The sequence below is a fragment of the Akanthomyces muscarius genome, chromosome 5, assembly GCF_028009165.1.
Source record: "Akanthomyces muscarius strain Ve6 chromosome 5, whole genome shotgun sequence".
Lineage (NCBI taxonomy): Eukaryota > Fungi > Ascomycota > Sordariomycetes > Hypocreales > Cordycipitaceae > Akanthomyces > Akanthomyces muscarius.
In genome coordinates, this window is record NC_079245.1 from 1,143,367 (window position 1) to 1,157,671 (window position 14,305).

The 14,305-nt window shown below is 52.4% G+C and overlaps 5 protein-coding genes across 5 annotated transcripts; 2 read left to right on the forward strand and 3 right to left on the reverse strand.

Moving 5' to 3' along the window:
• Window positions 1-219: 219 nt before the first annotated feature.
• Window positions 220-2,563, reverse strand: LMH87_009658 (uncharacterized protein; the record flags this gene model as incomplete). The annotated part of the gene is made up of 3 exons (XM_056196691.1): window positions 220-1,686; window positions 1,741-2,456; window positions 2,506-2,563. The coding sequence occupies 3 exons, from the start codon at window positions 2,561-2,563 to the stop codon at window positions 220-222; spliced, it is 2,241 nt and encodes a 746-aa protein (XP_056053814.1).
• Window positions 2,564-3,020: 457 nt separating this feature from the next.
• LMH87_009659 (uncharacterized protein) lies at window positions 3,021-5,035 on the reverse strand (the record flags this gene model as incomplete). Its single annotated transcript, XM_056196692.1, has 4 exons — window positions 3,021-3,183; window positions 3,238-4,143; window positions 4,205-4,810; window positions 4,887-5,035. 4 exons carry the CDS (start codon window positions 5,033-5,035, stop codon window positions 3,021-3,023), a joined length of 1,824 nt encoding a protein of 607 aa, XP_056053815.1.
• Window positions 5,036-6,648: 1,613 nt separating this feature from the next.
• On the forward strand, window positions 6,649-8,010 carry LMH87_009660 (uncharacterized protein; the record flags this gene model as incomplete). Its single annotated transcript, XM_056196693.1, has 1 exon — window positions 6,649-8,010. One exon carries the CDS (start codon window positions 6,649-6,651, stop codon window positions 8,008-8,010), a length of 1,362 nt encoding a protein of 453 aa, XP_056053816.1.
• A 183-nt stretch (window positions 8,011-8,193) lies between these two features.
• Window positions 8,194-9,850, reverse strand: LMH87_009661 (uncharacterized protein; the record flags this gene model as incomplete). Its single annotated transcript, XM_056196694.1, has 2 exons — window positions 8,194-9,220; window positions 9,288-9,850. The coding sequence occupies 2 exons, from the start codon at window positions 9,848-9,850 to the stop codon at window positions 8,194-8,196; spliced, it is 1,590 nt and encodes a 529-aa protein (XP_056053817.1).
• A 3,563-nt stretch (window positions 9,851-13,413) lies between these two features.
• LMH87_009662 (uncharacterized protein) lies at window positions 13,414-13,820 on the forward strand (the record flags this gene model as incomplete). The annotated part of the gene is made up of 3 exons (XM_056196695.1): window positions 13,414-13,572; window positions 13,639-13,669; window positions 13,732-13,820. The coding sequence occupies 3 exons, from the start codon at window positions 13,414-13,416 to the stop codon at window positions 13,818-13,820; spliced, it is 279 nt and encodes a 92-aa protein (XP_056053818.1).
• Window positions 13,821-14,305: the final 485 nt, after the last annotated feature.

Consider the following 14,305-nt stretch of genomic DNA (forward strand, 5'->3'; position numbering starts at 1 on the left):
AGAAGATGAGAAGAGAAAAAGGAGACGAGGAGACGAGGCGTAAGCCCAGCGACACTTAGCTTACTCACTAACCTCAACGCGGGCGGATGACTTTCACCATCAAGGCATGCATTAGCGAGCGACGACTGCATCAAATTGAGCTTTTATTTTATTGGTGCTTTTATGTGCTTGCGAGTGTGACTGTTTATTCTTTTCATCGTGTGGCTTTCCTTCGCCTGGTCATCTCGTATATGTCCCATGGATCGTGTAATCCTTCTGCGGGCCGTTCACAGTGTACGCGCACACCCAGCTCTCCAGATTGACAGCCTCGAATACGAAATTATACTTGACGTTGTAGTAGTCGTCAATGCACAAGTGTCCCGACTTGGCCGGCCACCCGTGCTCATGTCCGCCTCCGCTTGCCGGCGGATCCTCAAACTCCACCGCGTGGAAGAAGTAGTCGACGCGCTTATTGTCATCGGGCTTGGCAAACCACACGGTAATCTTGCCCGACGCCTCATCGTAGCGATAGATATAGCGGCGCGTGGCGCGAAAGCCAAAGCCTTGATCCGTCTTGAACTCTCCGTCCTCAATGTAAAGATACTCGTAGCTCTCGCCGTATTCGCACAGCGGTGCAGCGTCCTCGTTGGCTGTACACTGGACGCCTTCTTTGGTGGGCGAGCGCAAGAGGAATTCGGCAGTGCCGCTGAAATGGCCGCTGGGGTGTGTCGGCAGCTTGCTCTTGAGGTCGCGCTCTAGCTTCCACGTGCCGAGAAGGCTACGGAATACGGCCCTGGAGACAAATCTCGGAGTAGTGAGGCCATCCTTTAACACAGCCGCTGCATCAGTAATGAGCTTCTTTGCGTTGGCGTTATTCTCGCCGTCCTCGTTTGCAAGAGAGTAGCGACATGGGGCGAATATTTCTAGAGGCAGCCCGTTGGTGGTGAGATTGGGAGCGTCCACAGCCAGCGGTGGGGTGATGTCCATGGACAGCGCCTCGGCAAATTCTTGCATCAGGAACGGATAGTCTCCCATGGGGAACTGTGATATGCGCGGGTCGTTTCTTAGATCAAGCGTTCTTTGGATGCTTTTATCCCGGCCAAGCTTGTCGCGAAGCACCCGCGATGGACCGTCGCTAGACCAGAGGGCCGCGAGGAATCGAGCCTGCATCTGTATCACGCCCCAGAACGCTCCCCTGTAGAAACCGACAAACCCCAGATTGGGTACTTCGGGATGATGCGTTGCATGGAACGAGAGAGCCAGGAGCTGTGCCGGGTGCGAAGGCGAATAGCTGAGCGTGTCCAGTACGTCCTTGGGCAGGAAGCCAACGCATGGCTCTGGATCAAATCCCGTCGCAAGGACGACTGCAGCAATGCCGTCAATGGAGGAGGCGTCCAGCTTGGCAGTTGATCCGGTAATGGATTCCAGTCGGCCATCGTGCACCGTAATGAAGCCTGAGCGTACAAAGTCGCAATACCAGTCACTGCATGATAAATATGGAGGTAGCGAGAGATCCGCGCTTTCAGGACTGCCCTTATCAGGGCCGAGCATCTGCTTTGGCCCCAAAGAACCACGCAGACGCTCATGCGCCATCTTGGCTCTCTCTTCCGATATGTGGCCCTGCGAGTCTGTGAAAGGCACTGGCCTGTTGTTTTTATTGTGCGATGAAAAGTCATGCGGTAAAAACGGCGGAGCTTTCCATTTCGGCTGTTGCTGTCAGCGCAAGTTTCCAATCCGAAAACGGGGAGGCGTAGGTCTTACCTCTGGCGTTGTGTGAAGGGGGATCACCCACGGGTGGCGTGAGCTTGCGTGATGGATGCTGTACTTTTCAATATTCGGTATCGAGCTTGCATCCGGGGAATTAAGTTCGTCGGAGAGATGCGTGCCTATCGTCGCCGCGATCTCGACACCCGACATTTGGCCACCTGCGACCAAGATCTTGCCGCCTTTGCCAGATGTTCCGAGGAGCGATTGCAGATCCCGATATTGGCTGCTGTGGATCACTGGGATAGCAGCATCTTCTTTTAACGCATTCGGGACGACCGGATCGCCAAAGTAGCCGGACGCCACAACGAGGCGATCGAAGCGAGCCGTCTCTTCACCATTGTCGGAGCGGACGGTAACGTTCCACCCTTCACCATCCCGCTCGGTACGCGTGACTCGCGTCTTGAGTTTCAATTGGAAATCAGGACTGTGGGTGAGGTACTTGGCAGTGTAGCGTTGGAGGTACTGGCCGACCATCCACGCCTGGGGCAGCTGCGGGATCTTTTCGCCCCAGACCAAGTCGCTAAAGTGCATCGTGTGCCGGCTCTGGTTCGCCAGCATGAGCGGATGAATCTGGCGGCCCACGTCGTTTTTGAACGTCGGCCAGAGACCGCCGACATCGTGCTGCGCGTCAAAAATGGTGACCTTGAAATCTCCCTTGGGCGCATTGTGAAGCAGCGTCTTGGCGACGGCTAGGCCAGCCGGCCCGGCGCCTGGATGCAGTCAGTACGCGGATTTTGGAAACAGATTTTCACAACTTGCCAACGATGCAGACCGACTTGGCCATGGCACTCCGAATGGCGTATCTGCGCAGGCTCATGAAAGAATGTCGAAAGACGGTTAGCGGCGGGGCTTTCGGCCGGTGAGCATAATGTTCAGTTACCCACTGTGCCATCTAGACATTGTGCTGATCTGGGCTACCCTACACATTGCAGATTCTCACGCTTCAGTTTAATCTGCCTTCCACTTGCGTAATTAAATGGTGGCTGATACACCTGTTAGCGAACAGAATGATTAGTTAATTACAGTCTAATCGAGCGACCTGTGGACTCTTTGCCCGAGGTCTTCGCTTCATTCCTTAGTCCCGTCATTATGACCATTCTTCGCGATTTCATTTTGTAAGCCACTTCGTTCAGTTTGGTGAATAATATTGAGTAGATATCTATGTATTACATTTCACACAACATAAGTAGTCAGTGCCATGGCATATAAACGGTGCTACCATCACGACTCTCTTCAGTCTGATAATCCCTTCTTCAACGAGGACAAACTAAGCATTAACGGTTGACAGGCGTATAAGTGTGGGCAGAGAAGCTTTGGGAGTGTTTAGTCAAGCTCGGTGCAATGGCTGCCGATCCACCCTCATGCTCCGCGTCTGTTGCTTCCATAGTGACGCGAGGTACGCTATCATACCTCTTCCGGTTGCGAGTTTTTGCAAAGCTAAGAGTCGTCAGCACGGACAATCCACACGAGGTTTTTTGTTTCCAAACATACATGATTGCTGCAATAACTGCCGCCAGCAAAGGCACCCCAAGACCGACGCACACGCCAATAATGACCTTGTTCGTACCGACCACGGAGCCCTTGATGCTCTCGCCGTCTTTCCCGCCGCCTTTGTCGCCTTTGTCGCCGAGAGTGGTCGTCGGCGCGGGTGGTACATACGATGACGGTTTCCCCGATGATGCAGTCATTGTCAGTGCATTGGCGCCAAAGACAACCGGCTTAGCCGGTTTAGTCTGCGCCGCAACCGCTGACCAGATGACGCTCTCGCCCGACCGAGCCGTTGCTGTCAGTGTCGTCGACACGACGCTTGTGACGCGCGACTTCAGCGACGCTGGACAGTTTGTCATGCCGACCGACAAGCACTGCAGTGCTATATGCGTAACCGCTGTGGCAGTGGTCGTGATGGTGGAGCTGCCATCTCCATTATTGGCCCTGGTCGCCAGCGACGCGGATTGCTGTATTTCGGCAGCGGCAGCTCTCGTTGCCGCGCAACCTGTAGAAAGAGCTGTGTAAAAGATTGGAATCTCTGTCTTTGGTGTAGGACCCCAGACATTGTCCAGGAGCTCCACGGAGGCGCCTGCAGCCGCGCCGATGGCCATCTGGTAACCTTGTTGAAGCATCAGATGACAAGCATCATCACCGCGCTCTTTGACAGACGAACTCAGGTCGCTGCCGGCAAATGTAATGTTGGTGATAAATTCGGCGGCATTCGCATAGGCACTGGCCTGGATACCCGCTCCGAGCTGGAGATGGCCAGTCTGGTTGAATAACTGCACCTCCGGCCCGAAGCCGGCGCTCAGGCTGAAACCGCTTTTGATGCCGATTCGAAGGACCGCGTGGAGGACGGCGCCCGCTGTGGCAACGGTGACGGGCAGAAACTCAAATCGCCCGCCATGACTTGGTTTTAGTTAGCGTTGGGCGTTGCTGGAAAGAAGGAAACAGACGGATGGCAACAAACAATTCAAGGTGCGAGGTTTCCTCGGAGAATAAAGCGAGCTTCATGGCCATTTGCTTGTCAAATTTGATGTGGAAGCCACTGTCCAGTTCAATCTGGGACTCGACGCTGAGGATGAGGTCAATTGTGGCGACGAAGCCGACGAACACTCGACCAACTTCGTATCCCAGCTCAGAGGAAGTATATAGGTTCAGAGTGTATGTAGTTCCGGCTGAAAACAGGATAGATAGTTCGACATAAAGTTCGATCTCTGTAAACACCACTTCGAGCAACACGTCATCAAGCTTGCCGACGTCGACGTCCAAGGTGATGCCGGGAGGGTTAAGTCGAAATCCCTGAAGATTGTCGAGGCTTTTCAGGTGAGTCACATCTTCAATTAACACGTTTGCATTATCAGCGATATACACCTTCATATCGTGGACAACATTGGACGCGTAGTCGGCGATCTGATGCAAAGTGCTATTGACGGAGGCTTTGATGCTGGTAGCCGCAGTTGTGATATTGAAGTCACCTTTCGCTGTCATCGTGGCCGATGCATGACCTTTGACGTAGCATTTCTGGCAGATGATTTCGGTGCCGATCGTTGTGCCATTCGGCCCCTTTTCACTGCTGATGAGATATGTTAAAAGAGCGAGCAGGGAAGACGATGCGATGTAGCCATTCAACATGAGGGATAGATGCGTACATTTTAAAGAGCGGAAAATCTTCAATACTGGAGTCAATCTCGGATGACTTGCTAAAGATGACATTGTTTGCCCTCGGCGCAAGCATCAGCTCTTGTTTAATCGCCGCAACGGTGTCGCTCGAGGATCGACCCGCCAAGCTACTTCCCATCAAAGCCGCAACAGCAGTGACTGGCAAAGCAAAAAGATAAAAAAAGCTGTACATGATGTGCTCAGAAAAGTTATATGCTCAAAGAAATAAAAAGATAATACAATCACATCAATGTACAGTTTGAGAGGTTGGTTGGCTGGGTCGCTCATAAAAGGAGAATTCTAGGTTGAGGGGGCGATGGGACTTTACCCGTTCTACAATTGCAAGGATTACAGATCCGCCTTGCCCTGGCTCGTGCAGGGGCTCATCATGCATCTACTTCACTCTCGTGCTTGCTATCAGTCGTAGCTGCAACAGTATGCAGGGCGTATGCAGTCATAACTAATTGCGGAAGGAGGGGCCAGCTCCCAGTGGAGGAACGGGTCTGAGACGGCCGCAAGCTAAATATATCCTTGCTCATTGCCCTTGCGGGAATGAAGGGGCCCTCGGTACAAATGCACCTTGGAAACTTGCAGTGAGGAATAGGATATAGATTTCTGATATATCCAGATATTATAGATCTACTTTTGGCTTGCGGCAGCACCTGAGCAACTAGTGATAAGTATGGCGATTGAAATCACGAGTGGCAGACAGACGAGGCTGAGGCTGAGGCTGACAATCACGCCAGACGCAGCTGGGATGCAACATCCCTGTCTATGATGCCTGCAAGGCTAGTTACCAGCACGCGGGCACGCGGGGAATGACCCCCCTGCATGCCGCGCATTTCTTCAGTCATCTTGCGCGGGAAGCTGGGAAAAGGGGGAACATACTGGTGTGCGGACATAACCTACCGGAGGATGGATTTTCGCTAGCTCAGGAGTTAGCTGCGGGAGCCGGTGCAATCAAGCTCTGGTAGTCCATACGTTTGTATTACTTGCTATGCTAGGCGAGAACGCAGAAAATAGATTCTTGGAGTGTTGTCTGAAACAGAACCATTTGCGACCAGCTAGCCCAACGTACTAACGTTAGTTACTCTAGATCCTTCAAGATGATGCTGCACCCGGATTTACGCGGCCGGGGAGCAGCTGCACAGTTGATTGGTGGATACACAGCCGGAAGGTACAGGCCAATAGCATGATTTGGGTCAAATGCCATCATTCAACTACGCGACGAAAGATCAAGAGCAAGAAACTGTCAAAAAAAAAAGGCATAGAAAAACGTTCAGTTCTTTGCCCAAACTACAGCCACTTCTACATTGCCACCTTTAATAAGCCACATAGTTTGTAAAATACTGTTTTAAATTTGCTAGAAAAAAACATACTTTTATGTCCCTACGTTGGCCCCGGCACGCGCTTCAGCTGCGCTCTAGAACGCCTCCTTCACGCCCTCCCATTCCAGACTGGATCAGTCAACCTCGTGGAAAGATTGAAACATGAACAAATCGATGCGACAAAGGCCCTACCTAATAAACACTAGTTGGGTAGGCCGCTATATCACTAGTTCGTGTACTACAAAGAACCGTCGCCTATTACCCCGCAGACTAAGATGCGCTACCTCGGCACTTCACTTACACGGCCAGGGACTCAAAATGTGTCAGAGCCCCCGGTGATGGTTAGATGCAAGTCTTCGACTAGCAATGAGTTCACCAAATCTCAGGTATTCATCCGCACTTGCTTCCAAAAAAAAACACCAGAATGTGCACCTCAGTCAAGAGATTGATCACAGGGCTGGCGGTATGGCTTCCGATGCTCGTCAGCGGTGGCCTCACCGCAGCGCTGCAGACGCCTCTTCGCCAGTGCAATCTCCCTCTTGGCGACGAGCCCTTTGAGACTGCAACTCCAGAAGAAGTCGGGCTGTCGTCTGACGAGGTCACGGCAGCTCTGGCATACGCTAATCTTCACGGACGGGTGGCAGTGCATATCTTTCGAAACAACTGTCTCGTCGGCCGTGGCGTTGCTGACTCAGTAACCGACAACATACCAGTGCAGGTCTTTTCCGTGACAAAGTCGATTGTGGGAATGCTGGCCGGCATCGCTGTTGCAGACGGCAAGCTGGACATTGACCGTCCCATCGGCGACTATCTGCCGGACGCGCCTGGCTGGGGCGATGCCGCTCATCGCGCCGTCCTGGTGCGGCAGGTCCTGACTGAGACGTCGGGGACGCAAGAGGCCATACTGTCTGAGCTTCTCACCGTGGGAACGGATCCGAGCGCTATACAAGAGTTCCTCGGCCAGCCGATTATGCACTCGCCCGGATCGCACTTTGAGTACTCGCAGCGCGACGCCGACGCGGCCGCCTACATTGTGCAAAGCGCCGTCGGCCAGGACTTGCAGGACTTTGCGCAGGAGAGGCTCTTTGGACCGCTTGGGATCGACAAGTCCGACTACTTTTGGCTCCGCGATCGCTCTGGCAACACATACGGCTATGCGTGGCTCTTCATCGCGCCCAAGCACCTGGCCCGCCTCGGTCTCGTGATGCAGAACGGCGGACGATACAATGGCAGCCGCCAGGTCGTGCCCGCGGAGTGGGTGCGTGCCGTCGCCGAGCCTTCACCGCGGAACCCCTGCTACGGCTTTCTGTTCTGGAATAATGCCGGCAAGCCGTGCACAGGCGCCAACATTCCCGTCGCGACCACGACTCAGCAGACAGCCGTGGCGAGCGCGTCGGGGGACCTCTTTGCCATGGTCGGTGCTCTGCAGCAGAACAACTTCATGATTCCGTCTCTCAACATGACAGTAACTTGGGCTGGCGTTCTAGGAGACACGGCCCCGAACCTCTCGGTCCTTTTGAGCGCCACGCCAGGCGACCTCTACTACAACTTCTTCCGCATCCTGATGCGCGCTGTACAAGACAAGGCGATCCCAGACACTGGGCCTTACAAGTCACCCCCTTTTAGCTTGGACGTGAACCCGCTCAACTATCTAAACCCCATAGTGCTCCTCCGGGACTTGATTGCTAGTCCCGAGTGCAATATTCTGTTTTGCAACGGCGGAATTCCTACAAAAGGGCTTCTACAGAATCTTGAATCGATTTTAGGGTATCGTCCCTCGTTTTGAGCTGTACTTGGCATAAATTCCAGTCGCGGATCTCTACCTCTGTCTGCCAATTGCAGCCTCTCTTGAGTTTACTTGTTGGTAGTGATGGTTGAAAGTAATGTTCTGAATAATGATAACAATACAAAAACTACCACATTAATAGTCATGATTATCGAAATGAGTTTTATACATAAAACGGAATTTTCAAGGCGCAAATTCAGGTATCGACTTTTGGTAGGCAGTCGGTTTGCCCGCCGCACGTTCCCGTCTGTACTTGAGATAGCCACCTGCGATTTCCTCTCTTGAGAGTCCATCCACGCTCAGCAGCACATCTCCAGCCGCCAGTAATTGCTGCCGAAGGCGGTCAAAATCCAGAGCGTCAGCTCCGAAATACGGCGCCCATAGCGACCATGGCCCAGAAATTATAGCCATGGTCGGAACAAGAGCCATGTGGTACGACGTCCCAATACCGCCAAACGACTGATATTCGGGCACGACAGTTGAGTTTGGCAGACCTACCCCCGGCATAACCGACATGCGATCCAGCTTTCGGTATTTCACGGCATTTATGACTGCGTCGCGTAGCGCATCAGACGGTCCCACAGCCCAAAGTGTGACTTCGCCTTTACCTGTGTAGGCGAGGTCCTGGCCGGGTAGATGCTTCTCTGGTCGAGGAGTGGGTAGAATCTCCCTGGCGCCCATGTGCTCCAACGGGAAAACAAAGGTCGTGTTTCCATTGTCGTAGCTTTGGTCCAGACGTTTGGCGAGCAACCCATTGCCGTCTGTGCTGTAGTGCAGATGCGATGACGTGAAGACAAACTGGAGCGTCTTGTTGCGCGAGGAGACGGGCTGGGCTGCAAAGTAGCGCGCAAGAGCCAGCACGCCAGAGACGCCATTGTCCTGGATCCATGTGTTGCCGTCCGTATGAGAAGTGACAATCACAGTGTCCGAGGTCATTCCTGGCAGCGTGGCAAAGATTTCTTTAGTCGTCGACGGACCAATCTCACCCCGAACGTCTATCTCTGCAAGTAGACCCTGGGACGCAGCCTCTTTCAAAGTTTCTGCAACTTCCGCGCCGACAAAGACGCCGGGAATTCGATAGATGGTTCCCTCGTGTGGGTCGAAATACGATTGAACGTATTTTTGGGGTACATTCCATGCGAAGATGATGCCGAGGGCACCAGCGGCTGTAGCGTCGATGATTTCGTCGTTGAAGCTTGCGGTATACGGCCTTTCATTCAGGAAGAAAAGGTTAGCATTTTTTTGCCTAAAGCTCTTTCGGAAACTTTTACACATACCGCGAATAGTTGCCCTTGGCTACGCTGTCTAAGTCGGCAGTTCGAAAGTTGCTCACGGCAAAAAGAAGTGGAAAGGGAACAGACTGAAACGCAACGTCGCGGATAACAATCTTATTTGTTGCATTGACGGTTGACAGTTTTGTCCCTTGCGGCACGTACAAGAGCTCAGCCTTGACTGGGTCGCCGTTGGTAACCCTAGTGTATGGTATGGCGCCAGCGACAGTGAGCGTGTTGGAGCACGCTCCAGGATAAAGAAGCTTCAGTGAGGCAGATTCGCCCAGGTTGTCCTGCTGCGGCTCCCATCTCGTTAAATTGAACGAGTTGTAGGACAGCACAAGACCGGGGACTTGTCGGAGCTGCCCATCCAGCCAGTCAATCAGTGCATTCTGCCTCGCGCTAGCTGTGCCGCGCAAGCCAGCTCCTCCAATATGCTGGTTGATTGCGAGGAGCTCCTTGGCCGACGCGAAGCCCTTTTCATCAATCCTGCGAGAAGCTGATGTTCCCAGCGCGGGCACGGCGCTCAGCAGGAGCGTACCAAGACTTATAAGTGGTGAGCAACGCATGTTTTGTCTCTCGGAAGGGTAAGCTGTGTTGGCATGAGACGGTAAAAATGGGAGTGGGAAGCTGCGTTAGATGATCTCAGGACGGGCGAGACGCAGTCGAGGTTGCGGAGTGATCGATTTATATTGATTTTTCATTTGATATGAACCTGCAGGGTTGCCGTGACCTTGGGGATTGTGGGGGTAATGTGGATTGTGGCTGTAGGTCGTATCGACATTGCCTTTCCTGGCATAGGCGCTTGCGATGTGCGGGCCAGCTTGCCGACAAGTGCGCCCAACTCAACACCAGCTGGGGGGATTTCTCCCCTGTTCACGAGGCTTGTTCTGCTCCGGTCATGTCCGGCTGTTTATATTGCGGGGAAAAGTCTGGGGCTGGTATGATATTGGATTCGGCCATATGCCGTGCCGCATACACGGTCGGCCTGGTTTCTTTGCTGGTGGCGTTGTAAGTGGCTTAACGCTGCACATGCCGCATAATATCGACCACCCACGTCCAGTTGACAGAGCACAAATTGGTGTGCATATGTACATTTTTACAGATAAAATTGTACGCCAATAATCCGCGAGCCTTTCATCCCTGCCAAGAGCGCCACTCAATCACAGGCCTGTCTGTAGTCACCGAGGTTAGAGTGCTGTTCTGTTTTGACGGGCCCGAGAGGATCACATCCTCATAATTCAGGGTCTCCGTGCTGCCCATACTGCGGAACAAGCGGACCTTCGTGATAGGGCTCTCTGATTCAGCGCCAAAGTTGTGGTAGCTTACTCTGCACTGTCTTAGAGCGAGTTGCGAAGTTGGTGAGCCAGTGCCACTCCCTGCCGCCACCGCCAGTTGCTCCTCAAACTCCAGAATGGTACTGCAGAGGCGCCGGGCAAGCTCGACAGACCAGAAACCCTCCGCAGGTGGACACAGGTCAAGTAATTCAATTGCCTCATGTCGAATCTGGGTGACAGGACAGAGCCTTGCTACCGACACGAGGCAGCCAATCGCGCCAAGGCCAAGCGAGAAAGCCATGGCAGAAATGTGTTGCTGAGTGTCGCGCAAAGATAACAAACTAGCTCTTTCCAAGTCGAGAATTCTTCGAAAGATAGAGAGCTCATCCTCGAAGCGACTTTGCTTGTAGCAACAGCACCGGAGATATATCTTGACCAATAGACATTGCGGCAGCGTAAATTCTAACAGGACCGAAATAGTTCCTGCGACTCGATTTGCGGACAACCTTTCTTCCAAAGCAAGCTCTAGCATGGACTGTTTCTCAGCCAGCTTAAATAAAATTGGCCTAGAGAATGGGTTGTGGCAAGGGTGCGCGCGCGTATGTGCATGCACCGCGACAATATTGCCATAAGCGTCGTGTTGGGGTGCCCGAAAGCTTCGCATGAAATGCATCAGTTCCTCGACCAGTACATCCACCTCTGCTGCCAGTGCATGGTCGTTTTGATTCCAGCCCAAAGGCAAATCCTCGATGAGCGCAAGTTCACTTCTCATAATGGCTGCCGTTTTGTCAGCCTCTATGCCAATCGAATCAAAGACCATGGTAGAGATGCAATATTTTCTTAGTAGCCGGAGGGTCTCGCCCAGCTGTGGGTGGGACATCCTGCCGTAGGCTTTGATGCCTTGCTTCGCAATCGTACAGCCGCATCGCATATGAACGAGCATGTCGGCATGCCTTCCCCGAAGTCCCTGTAAAATCGCCATCAACAAGGACAGAAAGGCGGCCGCGGCTACTTGCGCCGGCGATTGCGCAGTGAAGCATTTCTGAATCGAACGCAGGGCGCGGCCATTCAAGCGAAAAGATCGTTCGCGATAGCCTTGCACAGATTCCCGCGCCAGGTGCATATGTTCGAGGCCAAGGGCGGCTGCGGTATAGCACAAGGACTGGTCGCTTGGGGCGCCTCGCCGCAACGACTGCCACAGGAAAGTAGGCTCCGATACGTCGAAGAGCGGCAGGGTCCGGGTGTAAAAATATTCCAGGGCCATGATCGAGTCATCCTGCACGACAAAAGAACTGGCAGGCCCAGAAAAACGTATGGATTTGAACTGTCTCTGCTGGCGGACCGTGGACCCGTTGGTGTGGTGCGGCGTGCAAGTTCGCCCATTTCGGACACACCGAAGGCATGCTGGCTGAGTCTCGTCGCACTTTACACGCCTTGTTCTAAAAGAGACGAACAAAGCCAGCACGTTAGTCAAATAGATTCAGGGCAGTATTGTTTTTTTCTCGAGTCGGCCGGGCACTAATGCGCCCAGTAGTGCCTGTACTCTGCTGCGCGGGAAAGCTGGAGGGAGTATGGCCAACATACTTGCATGCGTGACATCCTTGATGGGATTTCGAGTGAGGCGCCCGAAGCCGAGGCGCATCTGGCTTCAGCCTTGCCATCGTATAGTGACGATGTAGAAGTTTCGTTGCAGGAGGTGCGGACTGTGTGGAGAGAGGTAAGTTGTAGGCTGGCGACGCTAATGATTTTAAGCCAAAATATAACTAACTTAGTCTGAAGACTGCCGCGGATGTTGCGTACTAACTACGTAGCCAGCCGGGCTTGCCGAGCACTCGATAAACCCCGCCGAGATCTTCACCACGGTCGCGAGTGTCCATCAATCCGCGGTGCTGTGACCGCGAATCACCGTGTTCTATGCCTATTCAAGCGCTTTACCTTAATTTATAGCGCTTTTAAAATCAGGCGCCAGAAAACATTGCTGCGGTCCAATGTCCAATTAGTTACTACTTCTTGGTCATTAAGTAAACTTGGACTTGAGTTCATAAACTTGACCTTACCCTAAAAAGTCTGCCAAACTATCCCAAAGCCTGCTTACGGGTAAAGAATCGAAGGTGAGTGAGTACCTCAGACCTCGTGGCATGCTAGCAGTATGTGGTATTATAATTACCGCTGCCACTATTGCGGCGTACTAACCACCACTACTAACTGTCGTCAATGTGTAGGTACACTACTATGCCAAGTTACTATCGTATTTAGTAATCTATAAAGATGATAAAAAAAAACATTGAGTAAGTTCCGGACCTCTTATTCACACTATTCCTGCGAGAAAAGCAGCAGCCCTTTTTACTTGAGCCTCTTACGCTCAAAGCTGTAGTCGGAACAATGACTAGTAGTCAAATTCAACGCCGACTCATGCGGCTAAATTTGTTTTCTTTTTTTTTGGCCCCGTAAGCTTGCGCATCGCAAGGCCCCTTGGCCAGTTGACAGCACTTGACTTCCCAAAACAGAGAGCGAGAGCGAGAGCGAGATCCGCATCGAGTGATCAAAAGCGTTGCTTCCCCCACACCATGTGTACGCGACGAGCGATCGGCAGAGCCAATTATCACCTTGTAGGCGGCTTATTCTAATGCTCGCCGCCTCATAGGTGGAAAAAGCTTGTCATATTCTCCCTACCGCCAATTCGTGCTGTAGTCAACGTGCGGCATGGATGTCGTTCTTGTAAGCCGTCCTGGGTTGGTATAGACAATGCCCAGTTATAAATATGGCAGACTTCCCAATAGTGAAAAGCAGTCCAGCTACTTTATTCGCTCCGCCAAATTAATATTCCAACTACTTTCCATTTTTGTCAAAGCAGAATGCGTCGAACCTATCTTCTCAGCCTCTTGGCTGCCGTATCAACTGCTGCAGCTGTCGTGCCGGAGAGTGACCTCAACGAGCTCGACACCCGTGCCATCTTTGGCCGCCAATGCTTCGCCGCCTGTCGATGTCCTGGAGGCGAGGGCCTTTCATGCTGTGTGAGTAGCACACCACCCAGATCCCGACGGCCAATTATGTTCATGAATGCTGACTACAGTCTGTAGTCTGACCGAGCTTGCTCTTGCTGCACCGGCTGTTCGTGGATTGGGCATTGCAACGGAGCCTCGTGCAATAACGACGATGACTGTGGAGATCAGTTGAGTTGCCAGGGCGGCACATGTGCCTAGATTTAGACAAGCGCTTGGCAAACTTTTGGGCCGGTATCCCCCGCTGCGGCACCGATTAGCTTGCTTGCCCGATCGTCATCAATCTAGCTAGACTTCTCCTATGCCTCACAATATACGCCTCAAATCTCTGCTGAAGGTTTGATGCTTGTGATTCGCTCCTTCTGTGCCGTTCAAACCGCCTCGTGCATTACACGTATCGTGATTAGAATATTTCTCGTACATGGTTGGTGTACTGACATTGCAAAAAGACGCAATTTTGTCAGCCAGCTGGCAACTGTGCATCTGGCCCAGGTGATGGCGATATTTTTTATCTATTTTACTGTAGAAGTAAAGTAAGCCACTGCCTCATTTGGGCCTTCTGTAGCAAAAATAAGCACATCAGCGAGAAATTAATGCGTTTCTGGGCTCTACCGAATGATGATCATTGATGCGGCAGACGACCGGATTAATTGTGCGAAATAGAAACTAACAAAGTGTAGTTTGGGCTGGCCTTCTCCGGCTAGAGCGCCGTACAAATTTCTCTAATGCAAGCAGAATGAATGAG